Source organism: Zootoca vivipara, chromosome 4, assembly GCF_963506605.1.
Source record: "Zootoca vivipara chromosome 4, rZooViv1.1, whole genome shotgun sequence".
NCBI classification, from domain to species: domain Eukaryota; kingdom Metazoa; phylum Chordata; class Lepidosauria; order Squamata; family Lacertidae; genus Zootoca; species Zootoca vivipara.
The window spans coordinates 76,894,996-76,917,137 of record NC_083279.1 but is presented as its reverse complement, the minus strand read 5'-3'; the positions used below and the strand labels follow the sequence as shown (position 1 = coordinate 76,917,137).

Below are 22,142 nucleotides of genomic sequence, written 5' to 3'. Positions count from 1 at the left end.
GTTATAGAACCGAGCTGTATAAACATTAAAGATTTAACTTTAGCAATTGTTGGGATTGAAGAACAGCTTTGGACGAGATGGCATTTCTTATGATGGCAGTGGCATAAATTTTTCCTTCATCACATTTGTCATGTATTTCATGCATCCTTTGGATGTCAAACAGTTTGGTAGGGCGTAAGGCAAACTAATCCAGCTGTGTCCCATTTTAAGGGAAATCAGCCTTTAGTGTTTTTCTCTGCTTTTAGTGATATTCTTACTTACATCCCTCTTCTTCATATAATCTCTCCACAAGTTATTTCCAACATTTAAATTTCAACAAACGAATATCCAAAACCAAAAAAGGGACTATAGAGATAGCAATAGATCTTCAGAAGTCAAATTTTGAAGTTCTGTTAGCTCACAGAAGTTGTTCTGTGCACTTACTGGTTTAGCTGAATGCAGCCCTTGGTAGTTTGGCCATGGATCCGTGGCCCGAATGTTTTTCACTGTGGTAGCTGGTACTCTTTTCTGAGCGATGAATTGCATGCACGCCAACATGTTTACCTTAGAATCCGGGACATGGCCCTGCTTCTGGATGAGTCACATGACCCATGTGAGATGAAGGAGCCTCAAAATGTGTGTTTTGAGGAAAACGTGTGGGGTTGCAACCTCATGCAATATCACAGTCCCTTGCGTTTTGGGGCGTGTCACATGCAATATCATAGTCGCTTGTGTTTTCATGCATTTTTGGCAGCCGTGCTTAGAGCATGGTGCCCCAAACCATACAGATAAAGAATGCCACAATGGCCTAGTTCACTTATCATAGTAAACAACAGTGAATGATTTGCCGTAAATGTGCCAAGCTAGGATGTTTTGCTCCTCCCTGTTTGTGCTGGGGAGAAACCAACTACAATCCGTAGCTTACTCTGTTTTGTCCAACCAGGAATGGTGATTTGCTTCACTCCTAACAAATCACAATCTGTAGCCAAGGGTTGTTCTTGACTTACAGATCATAGCTTGACTGAGGGGGCCCAATGTGACATCCTGATGCCATGTGACATCCTAAGGAGCCAGGGGGTAAAGCCAAATGCCTTCTGAACATTGAAGGGGTCTGGCCCCCTCAAAGAAACACATTGGGGCCCCCTCAAAGGGCTTCATTCCCTAGGAGCTGGGCCTATGGTAGTTTGTTAGAAGTGAAACCAATCATAATCCCTTGTTTAGATGCAGCCAGGGATAATTTGCTTCCTCCCACCACAAGCCAAGAGACATGGAGCAAAGCAAAACTGGAGCAATTAACTCATGCACAGCAAGCCATGCTTTATATTTTACCATGGCATGCAAACAAGGCCACTAAACCCAGAATAAAACAGCAGTCCATGATAATAAAGGCAAGCCATTAAAAGTCATAGAAGCCATTGTTAATTAAACGCTGAGTTTGGAGGTTTTGGGGGTTTTTTTAAGACAGATAACCTGGCAGCTAAATGATATAATAGCACATAATGATAAATTATAATGTGTGTACAAGGCAAATGGAACCAGTGTGGTTACAATCACTGGAGTAGGACTGGGAAGGCCCAATTTCAAGTGGCGATCCAGTCATGAAAGTCATAGAATGACTTTGGGTCAACGATTTCTCAGCCTGACCTATCTCAGAGAGCAAATGTGAAGATAAATTTGGGGGTGGGTTAAAACAATGTACTCCAGGGGTCCCCAAACTAAGGCCCGGGGGCTGGAATCGGCCCAATTGCCTTCTAAATCTGGCCCACGGATGGTCCGGGAGTCAGCATGTTTTTACATGAGTAGAATGTGTCCTTTTATTTAAAATGCATCTCTGGGTTATTTGTGGGACATAGGAATTCATTCATATTTTTTTTCCAAAATATAGTCCGGCCCCCCACAAGGTCTGAGGGACAGTGGACCGGCCCCCTGCTGAAAAAGTTTGCTGACCCCTGATGTACTCTCTTGGGAGGAAAGGGTGGGATATAAATATAAATAAATGAACAAACATTCCCAAGTTGCAGGTTCCAGAACCTTGCAGTGGTGAATTAAATTTTACAACATCCAGACAACATTCTAATTTGAATGTAAAGAGCCATTCCTAGATGAAATTATATGAAAGCAGAAATAAATGAATAGCAGTCCTGAAAGTACTTGTATAAAATGTGTACTCAAGGTGGATGATATTCTAGAAGAAAAGTCTAAAAATTGTCCTTGCTAAATAGCTTTTGTTGCCTGGCCCTCATGCAAGCAAATTGCTTGCTATCAAATTTCCTATGCTACCAAGTGGTATGCAAAATACATAGTCAACAAAAGCGTAAAATCTAGCCAAAATCTGTAAATATAATTGAAACTAATACCGGTAGTGCAGTTTAATCTAGCTGTAATAAATTACTAAAACAACTTTAAAAAATTACAATGCTACTGCTTCGTTAAAATACCAGTGCAATCTTAAAACATCCCTAAACTTTATACATTTATAACTCCTAGTTTGTTAAACATGTTAGTGGTTAGTATTTAAGAGACATCAACAAATCTGTTTACTTAAGGTTCTGCTTCATGCTCATGTGTAATACTGAATCTGCTGTAGAAAAACCACCATTACGCTTTGGTACCTAGTCTTTGGCTCATTTGAGGCATTGCACCAAACAGTGGTTTCCACTAATCAATGTATTTAGAACTCAGGCAAAGTTTGAGCTTCCAAATATACAGGTAAATTTAAAGGTGCTTGTCTGCTTCTGTTTTCTGTTTGTTTTTAAACTCAAGTCTTCGAGTGTAGTAGCTCCAAGTTTGCTGAGAGAAGGCAACAGTTGCAACCATGGTTTGCGTATTAATACAAAAAAATTGTGGCATAAACCAGAGTTTTCAGAATTACTTTCTGAGTTTGCTTTTCTGGCTAATTGCAAACCATGTGTAGTCAATTCAGACATCATGCTAAACCATAGCTCAGTTTCTTTAATCATTGCCCATATTAATTCAAACAACCCTACGCAATGTGATGGGGGAAAGTGGAAGGTTTTGTAATATTTTCAGAATTTTATTTTATTTATACCAGTTTATATACTGCCCTCTTATGCAGTGCAGTGTACAGCAATATAAGAACATAACTTAAGAAGGTTAAGTGTTCAACTAATTTTGTGGCTTATTTTAATGAAGCATTGTTTAATAACCTTTCTAAACGCTTACCAGTAATCAAACTTTAATGTTGCACGGGTTTAACTTTTGCATACAACAAGCGTGCCAGTATGCTTGTTTATTTTTCAGTACCTATTGTAAAGCAGACCTGGGAAAAAGAGGCCACTCTTATTGAATACTACAGTGATTATGCAGAAAGTTCAATACCCACTGTTGATTTAGGAGTGCCAAATACTGATAGAGGTACGTTTTAACACAATGTGATATTATTTTGCATGAGTAATACAGTGTTTTCATAACAGAATCTGCACAAGAAGATGAGCTGCCTAATTTATTTCCCATGAGGTGGCCTGTGAGTCTGCCAGTGAGATAAGGAGGCACAAAGACAAGACTCTTTTTGTGGGACTGATTACAGTGCGATTCAGCTGGAGGCAGCACCAGCAAGTGCTCTACCAGTTTGGGAGTGCAGAGGAAGAAATTCCTCCTACTTTTGCTGCTGCTGCTGCTGCTGCTGCTGCTGCTGCTGCTGCTGCTGCTGCTGCTGCTGCTGCATACATTCATCATGAATGTGAATGTGTGAAATTCATCATGTGTGAAAATAGCAGCCCCCTATTCTGTTCATCTGCCTGCCTTTGTGAAATCAGCTTTCAGGACACCAGTTTCCTCCTTCCCATATCTATTTGCATGATTACAAATTCTGCCTTCTGACTGAACAAGACTAAGGAGAAAGGTGGAAGGAGGCAGGTGCTTGAAAGAAAGTAGGATAGAAATCAGCTGATAGGTGTAAAGAGGCTGGGGGAGGAAGAAGCCAAGGACCAAGGAAAAAACAAATTTGGAAAGGATTGAGGAAAGAAAGGGAGACCTAAGAAACACCGTAATTTGAGCCTAGTTTTAGATGCCCGTTTGAAATTGCTGGATATCAAAAATTAGCAAGAATGGTAAGCTTTGACCCTTAAGCACATACCTACTCCATGGCATACTCCTCCTGTGCCCCCTCCCTGCATGCCTCAAGCCCTCCATGCCCACTGCTGAAGGGGCATGGTAAGGTGCAGCAGGCAAGGCACAACTCAAATGTAAGAGTTTGACAAGCTGGGGTGCCTCCAATTTATGTCATACTCTCAGGGCCGTCTTAAGCGCCCCTGGCGCCGTGGTGCGCCGGATCCCTCCGGTGCCCTCCCGCCCTGTTTCCCAGCGCGGTGGGCAGGCAGGCACAGTGCGGTTACCGTGGGCGCAGCTGTGCGGCGGGCGGGCCGGCCAGCGGGTGGGCACAGCTCGCGGCGCCCTCCTGGCGGGCCGGCGCCGTGGTGCCCTGCACCACCCAGCCTTGCCGTAGGGCCGGCCCTGCATACTCTTTATTGCAGGAAATCCATATATTTATATATCTGAATGATGGGGATGAAGGAGGTGCAACCCAGCCCTAATCTGAACACATGACAAAGATTATTTTGAAGAGTGTTAAGAATGTTTTTTTTTATAATCATCACACTATATGTCTAATTATTGAATTCCTTTACTTTTTTGTGTTTCATGTCTAGGTCATTGTGGGAAGACTTTTGCCATTTTGGAAAGGTTTCTAAAGCACAGCCCTGCTGCAACACCTTGGTTAGTCATTGTGGATGATGACACTTTGATAAGGTATGCATTTCAGAATTAGATGAAGCTAAACCGTATGTTGCTTTATGAGTCAACTTGTTCAAAAGTCACTATTGCAGAGCTAACGGGCATTGTGCAGTTTCCAAGTGTGCAGTTTTTCCAACAGAAAGCATGAACATTTATGAGTCAATGCAATATTTTCCTGTCGTACAGGAAATCCAAGCAACGTAACAGTAAATTAAAAACATCTCTCAAATGGTAGATTAAAAATACTATTGGATACATGAAATGCTCATTGTGGCAGAAAATTGGATTTGTGTATTGAAGGATGGTAAATTGGCAACATTTCCCCATCACTGGGATTTGTTACTCTAAATGAACTAGAAGTTATGACTGGGAGACAACAGCAGCAATCTAGGAAAGTACCATATTTTTAAATTCCTGGTGTATTTTGAGTAAAACCCTTGTTCAAGTTGAACAGTTTTCCGAATTCTTTTGGTGTCCACAGCCAAAAAAAACATTTTTGTGTCTCTGAAGATAAGACAGCTGACCTGTTCAAAACTACTTTGCAAAAAGGTAACTTTTGCATAACATAGTGAATGGCAAGTTGTACAAGGAGAAAACTACATCTTCTGCTCCCTCTGCTATGCCTCCTAGGCCTTTCTGGAAGATATGGGGATGTTCCTGAACAAGTTGGGCTCTGGTTCAGCGGGCTTCAGAGAGGACCCTTTCCACTCTTGCAACTTTGAATCCAACTTGCAACTGTCTTTTGCAACTGTTTTTTCTCCTTGCATATTTTTGAGGCTTTTTTTATCCTGTGTGATCAAATTCTGTTACACTGAGATATTGAAATAAATAATATAGTACTATCCTCAAAGGTCAGGATTATAATATTAAAAATTGAGTCCCAGTAAAAGATGAGAAACTTAAAGCATACAATGTACGATTGACAGTTGAATTTTCTAGTTAATTTAAGGAAAAGTATACCATTTACTGGTTGCATGAGAGCAAAAAAAAAAAAACCCACAAATGGGTATGCAGAAATAACCAATAGTGAGAAATAGAAACTCTGACATATGTTTAAAACTGAACCATTTTTTTTCATATTTGTTGAACTGAAGATTCAGTGTTGCAAGCAATAATTTTATCTTTTGCAAAAGAAGCACTGGCCTAGAAACGACAAATTGTAGCACGAAAAGGTATGCCTAATAGGCTGGTTTCTGTAAGACTATCTGATGCCTGCTAATTTAATCCACTTCCAATACAAGCTATTTTTATATAATCTACCACAACGTGTTATAGAAATGTCAACATGTTATCCTATGTCTTCTCTGTACAAACCTCTTAAAATTCACGCTCATTCTTACTGAGAAAAGATCACATCATCTTGCCTCTTTGATTTGTTTTATTTTCTTTGAATAGCTCTATCTCTTTGCACTTAGAGGCTATTACAAAAGAGTACTTCTTATCCTTGGAAGAGGCATAGTAAGTAGAGTGTGTGCTACACTTTAGCCAGCAACAGCCGCAATCGGGGCAGTTGTCACTGTCAGGTTTCGAATTTGGAGGGCTGGAAATAGGAGTGTTGAGCTTCTTGGAATTCTTTTCTAGCATTAGTCTGTGTGGGTCTCAGAAACAACAATTCATTGATGTCTTGATGCCAAAGTCAGATGAACTATCAGAGGCATCATTTTAAAACATAATTCCGTCCATTCTTGGGATGCATAGTTTTCTACCCACAGTGGCAGCAAAGTCAGTAGGAAATCAGTCACACAACAGATACTTACATATAAATAAATGGCAGTCGAAGAAAAAAGAGGTCAGACCCATGCTGGCTGAGATGTTGGGCCTCTCATTCAATCTTGACCCTTGTATCTCCCCAGAACGGATATTTTGTTGTTGTTGTTACAAATATATCAATCATAATAAATCTAACAAATATAAAAGCATAATAAAACATCAAACATTAAAAATTCCCTTCAGGAGTCTTCTAAAAGTTGTATAGTTATTTATCACCTTGACATCAGATGGGAGGGCATTCCACAGGGTGCCACTACCAAGAAAGCCTTCTGCCTGGTTCGCTGTAACTTCACTTATCTCAGTGAGGGAACCGCTGGAAGGCCCTTTCCGGGCTGAACGAGGGGGGTGGAGATGCTCCCTCAGGTATATGGGGCAGAGGCTTTTTAGGGCTATAAATGTGAGCACCAACACTTTGAATTGTGCTCGGAAACATACTGGGAGCCATTATAGATCCTTTAGGACTGGTGTTATATGGTCCCGGCGGCTGCTCCCAGTCACCAGTCTAGCTGCTACATTGTGGATTGATTGTAGTTTCTGAATCACCTTCAAAGGTAGCCCTGTGTAGAGCGCACTGCTGTAATCCAAGCAGGAGATAACCAGAGTGTGCATGACTTTGATGAGACAGTGCACAGGCAGGTAGGATTTCAGCCTGCATACCAGATGGAACTGGTATCCAGCACTCCTGGACACAGAATTAACCTGTGCCTCCATGGACAGCTGTGAGTCCAAAATGACCCCCAGCCTGTGTACCTGGTCCTTTAGGAGCACTGTTACCCCATTCAGGACTAGGGAATCCTCCACATCTGCCCACCCCATGTTCCCCAGAAACAATATTTTTGTCTTGTCAGGATTCAACATATATCCGTTAGCTGCCATCCATCTCCAGACACTCACATAGGGCATTCACCGCCCTCACTGGTTCCAATTTAAATGATTTAAATCTGGATTGGGAAGCACCCAGTAGATGCTTTTGGCCTCTCTCTTTTTTCTTTTTGCAATTTTTCAGTTTGTGTTGTACATCTAATTTGAGCCTCTGTTCCAGTTACTTTTAAGTAATCTCCAGGCTCCCTGTTGATCCTCCTAATGGCATGCTGTAGCTTTTCTTCAACTTTCCTTTTTCTTTTTATGTATCTAAGCTAGACAGTGGTTGACAAATTGGTTCCAAATAAATATACCCTGTTGATTAATATTTGCTGCTTGAATGCTAAATATTTTTATAGACCACCCTTGAATGCAAATGTAATAAAATGTAACTAGCTGTCCTCTAAATATCCTTGAAACTAGCTATATTTCCACTGTATTCTCTCAGAAAACTGTTCTGTGTAACTCAAAAGTCTTGATATTTATTTTGGCACATACATACACATCTCTTGTAAAAGAGAAAAGTACAGTACTGTGGTTTTGAGGGGGAAATATTGTTTCACTATGAATCATTTGCATAATAAACATTTTCCCAAGAACTGTAAGGAAAATATCCTACTGATGTATGTTTGATAAAATATGGAAATACCAAAAGCTATAAAATATATCAAATAAGAAGAGGTCCTCTATAAGTGGAAGCATAACTATTTTTAATTTGTATTTAATCATATATTACAGTCATGGGAATTCTTACAGCATGTAATGAGGCTACCTGTGGAGCAAAATCTAAGCCATTCATAAACCATTTCTTGAGGGGAAAACCAGCTTAAAAGAAAGAAATCATAGAGTCAGAGAATTCCAACTCTAGAGTTGGAAGGGCCTCTGACGGTCATCTAGTCCAACCCCTGCATTGCAGGAGTCTCATATAAAGAATCCATGACATATGACCATTCAACCTCTGCTTAAAAACCTCAAATGAAGAAGAGCCCACCACCTTCCAAAGGAGCCTGTTCAACTGTTGAACAGCTATTATTATCAGAAAGTTCTTCTGGTATTTAATCTGAATCTCCTTTCTTGTAGCTCGAATCCATTGGTTCAGGTCTTGCCCTTCAGAGCTAAAGAAAAGCTTGCTCCATCTGCCCTGTGACAACCCTTTCGATATTTGAAGGTGGCTATCGTAACTCCTCTTAGTCTCATCTTTTCCAGGGTGTACATACCCAGCTCCCTAAACTGTTGTGCTTGGTTTTCAGACTTTTGCCATCTCGGTCACCCTCCTCTACACACGTTCCTGATTGTCAATATCCTTCTTAAATTATGGAGTCCAGAACTGGACACAGTACTCCAGGTGTAGTCTAACCAAGGCAGAAAAGAGCAGTACTATTACTTCGCTTGGTCTGGGCACTATACTTCTGTTGATACAGCCTAGAATGCCATTAGCTTTTTCTGTTGCTGTTAAGCTTGTGGTCTACTATAAGACCCCTGGATCCTTTTCACATGGACTACTGACAAACCAGGTGTCCCTCTCCCCCATCTTATATTTGTAAAATTGGCTGTTCCTGTCTTACATTTCTCCCTATTGAAATTCATTTTGTTAGTTTGGACCCAGTTCTCCAATCTGTTAAGGTCATGTTGAATCCCAAGTCTGTCTTCTGCAGCATTAGTTACCCTTATCGGTTTGGCGTCATCTGCAGATTTGATTAACACCCCCTCAATTCATCCAAGTCATTTATAAAGACATTGGCAGCACCCCACCTTTTCTGAAATTTGCTTTTGTTGTAACATTTTTATGTTCCCCCATGCAGTTGGATAAAAGAGCTTATACTGTAGCACATGTTCCCAGTGCCTTTAGTGATACCAAAGTAATTTGCATGTTTGAATAATTTACCTTAAAACACATGTTCATAGACAATAGATTTCAAGATGATGGACTATTTCTCAGCCTAGCTTGAGGCCCCAACATAATACAAGCTTTGATGATGTTCTGGTACAATGTACCTTTCACTAACACAGTATTTTTAAGAAGGTGTCAGAGCTGGCTCAACAGCTGTATGGGGGAGTGGTAACTGAGTCTGGCACTAGCATCACCATTCCAGTTGCTGTGGAAGCACCATCTAGAAGCTCCGTAATTTTCCAGCACAACAGTTCATAGGATTTGGATGGTTCTACATTTTGAGACCAGAAATACCTCTTTCATAACATGAAATACAATATTAAAAAATTCCTTCAGTAGCACCTTAAAGACCAACTAAGTTTTTATTTTGGTATGAGCTTTCGTGTGCATGCACACTTCTTCAGATACACTGAAACAGAAGTAACCAGACCCTTATGCATACTCAGAGGGTGGGGGTGGGGTGATGGGAATGGGTGATGGGCTGATAGGAGTGGTAAACCTGTTGATGACTGTTAACGACTGTTAATGACTGCAATTGGTCTTGCGGGAAAAAGCAAGGGCTGAGGTGCTAAAGAAAGCTTGATCATGTATAATGAGATAAGAATCCTATGTCTCTGTTCATACCAGGTGTCTCCATGGTTTTAAGCTTGGTAATGAGTTGCAATTCAGCAACTTCTCTTTCCAGTCTGTCCATTTATCCTTTGGCGTAGGGTTTGGCCTGTTTGTCCAATATAGAGAGCTGAAGGGCACTGTTGGCAAAGGATAAATGGACATAAATCTGACATCAGGAATCACAAGACAGAGAAACCAGTAGGAGAACACTTCAATCTCCCAGGACATTCTATACAAGATCTCAAAGCAGCTGTTTTATTACAGAAAAAATTCAGAAACAGACTGGAAAGACTATCAGCCCATCACCCATTCCCATCACACACACACCCCCCCACACACCCTCTGAATATACATAAGGGTCTGGTTACTTCTGTTTCAGTGTATCTGAAGAAGTGTGCATGCACACGAAAGCTCATACCAAAACAAAAACTTAGTTGGTCTTTAAGGTGCTACTGATGGAATTTTTAAATTTTGTTTCGACTCAGACCAAGCCCAACACGGCTACCTACCTGTAACATGAAATACAATAGTTCTCTGAACCTGCTTAATTTTGTTTGAGGTTGCTCTGAAATATAAATGCATTAAAATTATATACCCTGACATGAAAGATTTATTTTTTATGAATATCTATTTGTCTTTTGAACTCTGAAATCATTCCTGCTTGCCATCCTTAGGGAATGGTCTGAGGGAAACTATGGATATTTATTATGAAGTAAAGACACTGTGTGTCAGACAAACTTAAATATTCCTTTTAAAGTAATATTTCATTAAATATATAGATCTGACTTCAAAGCAAACCCAAGAGGATTTTTATATTATTATTAGGAGGCAGGGTGGTGAAACAACTTCTTAAAATAATCAGAAGACGTTCATTTTAGTCTTCAATGTCAACAATTAATCTGCACGTTTTGTTTAGGCTGACAGCTTAAGAGCTTTGGAATTGCTTAAAGGAATTAAGTGTATTTGAATATGCTGCTTCATCTTTTAGCATTTCTAGGCTCCAGAAATTTCTCAGCTGCTATGACCCAACTGAGCCAGTGATCATTGGAGAACGCTATGGCTATGGATTGGGGTCAGGAGGCTATAGTTATATCACTGGTGGAGGAGGGTAAGTTGTTTAACTAAATCAGAATTGGGACTTTTTTATTTATTTTACAAAAACATTTCTGTACCACTATATCATAAAAAATATATCACAGTCACAACAATATAAAAACATAAAGCCAAGCTATAAAATCATAGAAAGTTAATGAAAGTTAGAAGCAAAAAGAAATGAAAAACAAACACTGATAGACCATTGTGGGTGATGTACTCTTAATTGCCTGTGTGGGCCTAGCAGAAGAGAAAAGGTTTTGGCAGGCATTTCACTACCTTTGCTTTTAAATGTTTTATAAATGATTAAGGGTGGGCCATGAGGTACCCAAGCTTGTTTATGAGACCATATTGTTCAAGGTGATAAAAAGAAAAAAGGGGTTGTGATCAGCTCCCAAAGGATCCCTCGCAATTGGACGAATGGGTAGTAAAATGGTAAATACAATTCATTGTGTACAACTGTAAAGTGATGCGCATTAGGGCAAAATAAAATGATCATTTCACATGGGAGCTGTGAATAAGTTCCATGCACAGGAGAGGCAGGTAAAATCATGTATTGAGGTGGCTGCCTCACCTGTTCACTCAAGACTGCTGGTGCAATGCTGCATTCTTCTGCTGGGAAAGAAAGTTCTTTGCAGCTGCAGCCCTCTCTCATCTCAGGCAAGGTGTTTCAGGGTGCTTTGTTTCCAACACGAGGAGGCATCAGCAGTGGAATACCCAGCCAAATGACTGCAGCATAGCAGCATTAGAGTCTCTGCTATGCTCAGGAGGCATGTACATTAACAACTTTCTACGCATTCGCAGTGCGTTGAGTCTCTTTTTGATACACAGTTGTCTTGGCTGTTACCCTGCTAAGAAAAATCAGTTGAGAGAGAAATGCTGTTCTTATCATCTTATGAAATAACTTACAGCGTCAAAAGGAGTGACTTTAAGATTCTAATAATCTTAAAGCACACGGTTAGTGGCTTGGGTAAATATTTTCACAAGCAACTGGATACCCTTCTTAACTTTCTCAGGTTGTGATGAGCCTAGCTTTTCTGAACTGAAATAGACATATGACCAAGCATTCTGTTTGGTATTGACATTACTTTTAAACACAGAGGTGAAATAGGAATATGTTTCTAATATCAAAGGAGCCACTGACTGTGATATATAGTTACAACTGATACCAAGAGCTAGTTCACATGTACTGTAATGCTAAGCCAAACCATAGTTTAGGGTTAATGTGAAGTTCCGCAAAGAGCAGATTGCAGTGGTTGCTATCCTCCCCTGCTTCTCCTGCTGCTGTACTGCTGTGTACTAAGCCATGAACTGTAAACTCAAGTTGTCTGGAGAAAAAAAACCATTAGCCCAGGTTTGGATGATGTCCTAAGCCAAACCATTGCTTAGCAGCAACATGACCAGAGGAGGAACAAAGCAGTTGAGATCTCTGTGGGATCACACACACTCACCTGCTAACTACAGTAAAAACCATGGTTTAACTTACCATTTCATGTGAACCAGCTCTAGATCACTAGTGATATTCACCATATAAAGGAGTGTTCACAACCAATCTTCCTTCATTCCTATGAGTATCACGACCCAAGTGTTAATTTTACCAAACACCTTTTGTGCTAGTAGACTATTCATATTTGGTGCTATCATTTTGTAATTGCCGTAATCATTTGCACCTTTTTGCAGTGATATAACAGTTAAAACTTTTCTTGTTAATTTTGTCATTTAAGGATGGTTTTCAGTAGAGCAGCAATCGAAAGATTATTTGCTAGTAAATGCCGGTGTTACAGCAATGATGCCCCTGATGATATGGTGATTGGAATGTGTTTCAGTGGTTTAGGAATTCCAATAACACATAGCCCTCTCTTCCATCAGGTGAGTATAATTTATTAATTTTTATTACTCATAGGTCCCAGGGCAGATAGCAGCATTAAAGCATAATATTAAAAACGGTTTACGGTAATCAAAATAAGGTGGGTTCTAAAAACATGAACCTCAAGTACTGCAAGAGAAGTTTGTAATTTTGGGGCAAGATCCAACATCACACCAGTTGATGTGGCAGAACTTCCCCTTGCTCTCTGGATTCCTGCAACCCACCCCCCCACCCATCTCCTCTGGAGCTGATGGAGGGTGGAAGGGGAAGCCCCATTCCCATTCCCATTCCCATAATTCACCCTTAAACTGCTTTTGTAACAGAAACACAATTTCAGTGGGGGAAAAACATTTATTAGATTCTGAAATGGGAAATAATATTAGTGAAATCTTGCTGCACCTACATAGTGTCTTCTCTTGTCAGTGAACCCGGGATACATGGAAAATTGCAAACTGAAAATACCTCTGGAAGTGGTATAAATAAATTATAAAGCCTTCACTCTTATGCACACATACCCACTGAAAAAATGGAACTTTTGAGTAGATATATGTATTGTGTTATAAGGAGTAGAAACTCAAAAACAAACAAACAAAACCTGCTTGCTTGCTTTTGTTTTTTGCTAGAGAACAGATGTAAAACTTTTCAGAATAACAGGGGAGGAAGGAAATGTTAGCTGAACAGGCTATTAATATTGCAGTGCTTAAAAGTGTACCACATTTCTATAAATAGGTATATCACCACATCTTACTTGGTTCTGGCAGAATATATATATAAAATAGTGTCTTGCCTTACTCACTTTATAAACTATAATTAAAAACCTATCAAAGAATTGTAGAGTTGGAAGGGATCCTGAGGGTCATCTAGTCCAACGGAAGGAGAGTCTGCCAACTTGTGAAGGAATCTGTTCCACTGTCAACAGCTCTTATACCATAGGGTTCTCTCACAGCTATTCTCTTGTTTCACTCCACAGCTTTTATATTTAGCTCTTATGGTTAAAAAAAAATAGCAAGACAGATGAATTTTTCACTATGGTTTAGCTTTTTAGGCAAGGTTTGTTTTGCTTAGTTTCTGCTACGTATAGCTACGTACAGTCATACCTCTGGTTACGTTTGCTGCGGGTTGCGTATTTTCAGCTTAAGAACGCGACGGAACCGGAGTGTTTACTTCCGGGTTCTGCCGCGCAAGCATGCGCAGAAGAGTTCTGCGCGCTTCGCACATACGTGGAAGCACCACTCCGGATACGTACTTTTCGGGGTGAGAACGGCACCCCAGAACGGATCAAGTATGTGTCCAGAGGTACCACTGATTTAGTTTTCTCACAAAAAAACATGCTTTATTGATTTGCCAAACCTATTTATTTCCCAAAAGGCAATGCATGTTTCTATCTGTATATTAATACAATATGTAAATACTTGTTTGAGTACATATATCTAGAACCTGATTGTAAATGTAATATGAAAACTGTAACAAGTGTGACCAGGTAAAGTTGAAATGTGATTTAAATAACAAAGTATGTTTCAGTGTTGTTGGATTAATTTCATAGGCTGATGCAGACTTTCTTGTTCCAATAGAGCATGTGCATAAGCCTTCTACTTCCTTGTTCACATTAAACAACCATCTTCCTTCTGAAGGATGGTTTTAGCCTCTATTTAACAGACTCTGTTAGAAAGACCAAGGACAATTTCATTTGAGATTTGTATGTCCTTCTGGAAGATGTGGATTACAGGGAATTAATATATCTCCTCAGATCTCAGATGAGGTCAGCATATAGTTTATCTAATGGAATCTTCTCTTTGACTCAGACATGGGATCAACAGTTTAAGATCGGAAACTCAAGTCATGATTGGTCCTTTATTCTGGGGCATTTGTTGCCATTATCCCCACTGACTGGTTACTGACAGTAATGACGTAGGCAGAACCTGACATACTAGGTGATTTATTCCAGCCACAGGAATTCTGTCTCCCTTGAGCCCAGAAGTCACCCAGTTCTTCTCAACTGAATTGCAGTTTAGCTTTCATTTCCAGAGGGGGAGATGAAAGGGGTATCTCTTGCAGCAAAACAACAACATGTATTGTGACATCTTAAAAACACTGATTTGGCTTAGCGTGTCATCCGAGTGGTTTGTCTTGCTCCAGGCAAGTTTTACAGCTCATGACTTTGTTTTCAGCAGTGCAGCAGCAGCCAGACCAGCAGAGAAACAAAGCAGTTGTGATCTCCTCGCTGGGAGCTTACATACTTGTCTGTTCACTCTAAATTATACTTTGGCTTAGCATTTTGTGCAAACCAGCTCTGTCACTAGTGATATTAACTATGTGAGGGACTGTCCACAACTAGTCTTTTTAAAATTTCCACTAGCATTGTGATACCTTTAAGTCTAACATATTTATTATGGCATCAAATTTAAAACAAAGTCACATGTTTCACCAGTGCAGTGTTATCTACTCTGACAGGCAACAGATTCCTAGGGCCCCAAACAGAGATCTTTCACATCACTTCCTCTTACCTGGTTCATAAAGAGAGAGAGAGAGAGAGAGAGAGAGAGAGAGAGAGAGAGAGAGAGAGAGAGAGAGAGAGAGAGAGAGAGAGAGAGAGAGAGAGATGGGCCACAGATTGAGCCTAGGACCTTTTGCATGTAAAATAGGCACCTAACCCCTGGACTATGGTCTGTCCCCTCATAGTCCCCTGTCCAAACCATAAACATTAGAGATTTAAACAAACAGCATGGAATTAGGCATAAAACCAAATTAGTGTTAATCGCTAGCTAAAATTCAAGTCTGTATTTGCCATTGATGCTAATACTTACTATAAGATTTTGTCCAGGAATCTAGTTATATTCTGATTTCAATCTCAACAACATAGCAGAAGCAATTAAGCAGAATACAGACTTTCTCTAGGTATCTTCTCTATTGGAACAACAGCAGCAATCCATGTCAGGGCCTTGTGAAATAATAGCCCATTCATTTTTATGCAATCCGGGTTGCTTTTCTTTCCTGGGGTTCAATTACATATTTAAATTTAATAAAAAAATTCCTTCAGTAGCACCTTAAAGACCAACTAAGTTTTTATTTTGGTATGAGCTTTCGTGTGCATGCACACTTCTTCAGATACCAATGCACACGAAAGCTCATACCAAAATAAAAACTTAGTTGGTCTTCAGATGCATGCACACGAAAGCTCATACCAAAATAAAAACTTAGTTGGTCTTTAAGGTGCTACTGAAGGAATTTTTTTATTTTACTTCGATCCAGACCAACACGGCTACCTACCTGTAACCATATTTAAATTTCAATTCCACAACAACATGAAAACAAGAGTTGAAGGGGAGACATCTCTTTAGAATAAGCTGCCCTTTTAAAATAACTGCCTGATTACAATGCTGAAGTGTTGCTGAGGTATAATTAATTATTTTGTCATCTAAAATCGCTTTTATTTCCTTCACTAGATTTACAGAGGCAAATTTAAATATTCAATGGCAACCAGTATGTGTAAATTTGTTTGCTTTGGCATGAATACCGGTACTTCACTAATGTGCACTGTTGCATTATGAGACAGTGAAAAGTAGATCCTGTTGGGATGCTGAAAAGGCTTTCATGAACAAATTGTTTTTAATTGTCTCATTCTGTTGGCCTGATCCTCAATAGACTTTGCAGATTAGCAAGAGCCCCAGGTGCTTGATTTGTATTGTAATAATGTCACTTATTGATCATTCAGCACCATGATTGTGTTGGTAATCAGATTCTGGTACTGGAAGAAAAGTGGAATTTGATTTCACTTCAGGAAGTTCAAGCAAGGATGGAAGGCTAAATTATTCTTCAGTGATTTCAATGCAAACTTGAATAATGTGGAATACAATAAATGCTAATTAATTAATTACATCCAAAAAAGTATATACCCTCCTTCAGCAGAGCTTTCAGGGTGGCTTACAGAAACAAGATGAAATGCATAAATAACAACTGGTTAAAATAAAATGTTATATAATATGAACCCTGAGAGAATTTTTTTAAAAAATCACCTGGCACTGAGGTGACAACAATGTTGGTATCATACAAACAGGGGCGTAGCAAGGGGGGAGCGGAGGGGGCGGCCCGCTCCTAGCTCCGGCTTTTGGGGGGCAGCACAAGTGGCGTCGCTGGCACCCCGCTACATAGCGCACATGCGCAGCAGCACTATGTAGAAACGCATACGTAGTACGTAGTGACGCTGCGCATGCGCGCTACGTAGCAACGCCCCGCCCCCCAGGTGTGCATCATGTTTGCTGCTCTGGGTGCCCGAGCGGCTTCCTACGCCACTGCATACAAATTTCCCCTGAGAGGGAATTCCACAAACAGGGTAGAACTCACTGTGAAGGCTCTTAGTCTTACCTTGGATGGTGGAAGTCCTGGGAGGTGGACCTCCAGTGGTGACCTTGGTACTTGGGTAGTTTGGTAAGGGAGTAGGGGTTCCTTACTGAGTCCTAAGCCATATAGGGCTTTAAAGGTGAAGACTTGCACTCACAAACTGGAAGCTTGTGAAGTTCTTTCAGTACTTCCAAAATATGTTCCCACCAGCTGACTCCAGTGAAAATACACAGTGGCATTTAATAAATGTATTGCATGGGAGCTCCAACCCCGTGTTGCCAGGCTCTCCTGGCTGCTGAGAAATCTGGGGAACCATGATGTTTAATAACAATGATTCTTGCCACATTATGTAGTTAGAACTGCCCCACAGGTTTTTCCTATAGCTAACATTATGGTCACATGATTCAACCCAAAAATCTATGGAGGAGTCTACTAAAAATGTGTCTAATCTCCCCCTACACAAGATACGAGAGGTGTGGATATATATTTTTCAGAGGAATATTTTTGGATCATTACTTCAACAGTTTTTGCTTGGGTTTGGTGTATTTATTTTATCTAGTTGACATCTTCCCTTGCTTATCTTGACTAGAATAGGCTTTTATCTCAATTGCACCCTTCATTTTCATTATGCTATACTCTCAACTCTAAACCAGATCTCTCTCTCAGTGCAAAATATGCAATATGTAACAATAAAACAACTTGCATCTGTTTCTCTTTCCTTCAGATTATAACCTATCAACAAAATGGTTTTATAGTTAATGGATTATATGTGAATGAAGTGGTTATGGTTCTAAAAATCTCTGTATGTATTAAGCTAGGTATATGCAGATTTGTTTAACATACCGTACATACAGGAAGAAACAATGTGGCTGTTTTATTAGCTGTATGTGGACAGTCAGATCCTGTCTGTTGGAAACATGCCAGACCAATTCCACTTGGCGTGTTGGATCCACACTGGCACCCGGTCTTACATGCATAAAGCCCAATGTTCAAACATACTCTGTATATGCAACCCCTACCATGCATATGGTCCAATTGTCTTCACTGGGCTTGACCTCCCTGCATAAAGGCATCTTTATGTGTGATTCTAGTAAAAGCTTTCATGTCACATGAAACTCATTGTCTCTCTTTCCACCTTTTTTAGGCTCGGCCAATGGATTACCCAAAGGACTATCTTTCCCATCAAGTTCCAATATCATTTCACAAGCACTGGAATGTTGATCCGGTGAAAGTGTACTTCACATGGTTGGCACCAGAACAGAAAGATTTTCAAGATGGACGTAAACATGTCAGGGATGACTTATAATCTTTATATATATATATAATAATATATAAATATTGCTGTAGGTTTAATATCAGAGCACTGCCTGAATTTTGTTGTTGTATTTATAATGATTTGTTGCCCACATTGTATTGAAGACTTAGGGCATGATCCGGTCCTGCTTTTGGCACACCCTCCTGTTTTCTCCCTCTGGTGTACTAGTGACATGCATCACGTAACTAGGGAAGGCTGGGCAGGGGTGTGGGGAGGGCGCACAGACCCCTCTTCCCTTGCAGTGCTTCAGCATTCCTTTGTGTATGTACCAATGGTGGGAGAGGGAAAACAGATATATATTGAGCCCTATGGGACTCCTCCACACACAGGCACACACTAATACTGCGTCCTTCCTTAAATATCCCCGTCCAGAATGAATTAAAATATATATCACACGCTCACACATTCATACATAAACTCAGTAAATCTACACACTGCAGGTCTTTTACTGTTAAATAGCATTTAGTTTTTGAATTTTGTAAACATCCATAAAATGTCAAATACGAAGTTTTTTTTTAAAAAAAATATTTTTAAAATGAAATTTCAATGATCAGCCCCCTGTCCTCCTTGGTTCTATCTCACCACCCTGATTGTTAGTAGCATATTTAGGGGCCTGATGAATTCCTTTGAGGGTTTATCCACACTTAACCTTTCCCCCTGTTCTCTTCAGGCATAGGTCCGGGTGTTACAGCTCTGTGTCCGAGCTCGCTCTCATTCTCTCTCTCTCTGCCTTAGAGCTTTCCCCGCAAAAAACCCCCGCTCTTTAAAGCTGAAGCGTAACAAACTGCAATTTGTAGTTTCCACAGATTGCCATTTGCTCTGGACATGGAGGTTTAAAGCGCTGCCTGGGAAGTGCAGAGGAGTCCTGAGTTCCAAAGGATTTTGTGGGTCTTTTTCTGTTGGTATGTAAACAGAAGGGAGGTTAGAATTAGTCTATCAGACTAGAGAAAACTGGCCACAAGGTGTCACTACTTCGACTCCAAAAATCTAATTACACTTCCATTAACAAATGTATCTCAATGAATCTTGGAAACTTACCTCTGTGATACTTAACCTTCCTTAAATGGCATTATGTAGTTTGTATGTACAAGACTGAACTCTAGTTTACATCCATAGCTGAATGTCATCTACCCCTTCCTTTTATTGAAGGGATACTATAAATGTGCCTGGCGTGCTATGGTCCATGGGGTCACGAAGAGTCGGACACGACTAAACGACTAAACAACAACAACTATAAAAGTAATTGTGACATGCTGAAAGCAGCTTTTTAAATTCAGATTAAGACCAAACCAAAAGCAAGGCAGGTGGGATGAGTAGTTATGAAAAACTTCACCACCGTCCATGAAACACACACAAATGTTTTCAGCAATTACTTGTTGAGAGAATTACAAATGGGACAAAAATGCTGGCCAATTCAGATTGGAAACGAGAAACGTTGCACTCACTCTGGTTTTGCTTCATAATACCATAATGTGCCCTGATACGATCAACTACAAGATCTCTGAATGGCTGGGATTACCTCAGGATGAGAAACCACTGATTTTTATTTTATTTTTTTTGTTCTTAAAGAACCTGAAGTTACAGATCCTGGAAAGAAGCAGTTGTGAGTATGGGGTAAATAAGGAATATTAAAAAGACAAACAAGGACTCCCTTTGTGAATCTTCCATACCTTCACCCACCAAAATTTTGTGGTTGAAAATTAATTGCAGTCCTCCTAGTAAAGATTTTTATAGTATCTATCATGATAATCTTAACATTTATAACAAAACTTGTTTTGTTGAAGGCCAATTGGGGTTGCCTAACCTAATGTTACTTGCTGTATTTTAACCAAATACAGGGTCTTAAAGCCATATTGTATAATTGTTTTAATATATGTTTAAACATGGTTAGCACAGCACTTCATTATGTTCCAAAGCAAAGCAGTTTCTTACCATTGGCAAAAATGGGACAGGATTTTTTTCTGTCAGGAATTACTGAAGCAGTATGCGCACGCCTGTGAATGTAGCTTCGGTATTTTTAAGCGTGCAAATGGTGAGCACATTCTAGATGGACAAGTGCTTGAATTGGAGGAACCAGCATCTTCAATGCTTTCTCTTTCTTCCCTCTCTCAGTGCCTTAAACTATAGGTATTTCTAATCAGATATTCTATGTTTTTGAACTGTATGGGGTATATTGTTATTTATGTTGTTTCAAACTGTGCAAACCTAAAATGGAATAAAACACAACTGTTTAAAACCTTGAAATGTATTATACTAGGACTTCTTGCTTGGTCAACAGAATAATAATATATAATAATAATAATTTATTATTTATACCCCGCCCATCTGGCTGGGTTTCCCCAGCCACTCTGGGCGGCTTACAACGGAAAAATGAAATAAAATAATTAAACATTAAAAGCCTCCCTAAACAGGGCTGCCTTCAGATGTCTTCTAAAAATCTGGTAGCTGTTTTTCTCTTTGACATCTGATGGGAGGGCGTTCCACAGGGCAGGCGCCACCACCGAGAAGGCCCTCTGCCTGGTTCCCTGCAACTTGGCTTCTCGCAACGAGGGAACCGTCAGAAGGCCCTCGGTAATGAACCAACAACCCCTAGTAGTTTTTATGTTCAAATAAGTAGGGGAAGCATATGAGAAAATGCTGCATGATGAATTGGTGTGGCCTGATCGTTTGCTTGTTTACTCAATGTGAATGCTACTGGATCTGAAGAGACCCACTTCCAGTTAAGTGCACTTATATGATTGCAGACCTAATAGGGTCTGGAAGGTTGGTGTCCCTGAACAATTGGATTGAAAGCCTTTGCAGTGAAGTGGAACACCTTTGCCTCCTAAGTCATAATGGAAAGGAAAAGATAGGTGATTGCAAGAATGAAAACTGTCATGTATCCATAAAAATCATTTCCCAGGGAAGATTCAAAACTTCAACCATCTTGTTACGTTTTTGGCATGTGTCCATCAGAGCAGTTCAAGTAGCCTTGAACTGGCTACTCCAGCTGGCAGGGTCTCCAAGGTATCAGACAGAGGTTTTTGCCAGCTCTGCTACATTCAGTGTTTTAAATTGAGATATCAGGAATAGAACTTGGGGCCTTCTGCATGCAAAGAATTTGTTGTACCATTGATAGTGGCAAAGATTCACAAGGTAAGTGATTACATTACACTTCTTAGGTCTCGGGGAAGCATTCTGTGGTTGAAAGGTTAAAAAAAACATTTTTCATTACAAAGCAGAAGTCAATTGTTTATTAGGAGTGTCTTTTGATGCAGCATTTCATTCCTATGGAAGCCTGTGCTATGAATTACATATTTTTTTCAAAGTCTTGGATTGTGCCTGGGATTGTGGGAAAGCAGAGTGGGATTTACATAGAAGAATTGGTGAGAAGCAAAGGCGTTCTGACGTCACTTGTGCACAGGGTGGGGCGTGGGGCCATGTTGTGCGGACACCCCATAGCATGTGTGCACAGCTGCTGCAGAACATTGAGGGGACCTGGCCCCTCCATTGAAAATTTTCAGGTGGGACGGTCCCCGCCCCCCCCCCACTTGGCATACCTGGCTGGTGCAATTTAGGAATCGCCTTATGCCAAGCTACAACACAGGTTCTTTTAACTTAGTGTTGTACAGTGGTACCTCTACGTACAAATAACTCTACTTAAGAATTTTTCTACTTACAAATGG

The 22,142-nt window shown here is 40.1% G+C and overlaps 1 protein-coding gene across 3 annotated transcripts in view; it reads left to right on the top strand.

Annotated features, from left to right (window-relative positions):
- The window catches only part of B3GLCT (beta 3-glucosyltransferase), a 75,110-nt gene extending 54,376 nt beyond the window's left edge, over nt 1-20,734 (top strand). For all 3 annotated transcript variants that reach the window (XM_035114902.2, XM_035114907.2, XM_060273802.1), the window contains 5 exons: nt 3,241-3,354; nt 4,647-4,746; nt 10,854-10,973; nt 12,682-12,826; nt 18,307-20,734. In XM_035114902.2, coding sequence (XP_034970793.2) covers nt 3,241-3,354; nt 4,647-4,746; nt 10,854-10,973; nt 12,682-12,826; nt 18,307-18,468 — 641 coding nt within the window. In that variant the 3' untranslated portion in view covers nt 18,469-20,734. The remainder of the gene's footprint in view (nt 1-3,240; nt 3,355-4,646; nt 4,747-10,853; nt 10,974-12,681; nt 12,827-18,306) is intronic.
- The last annotated feature ends 1,408 nt before the right edge of the window (nt 20,735-22,142 follow it).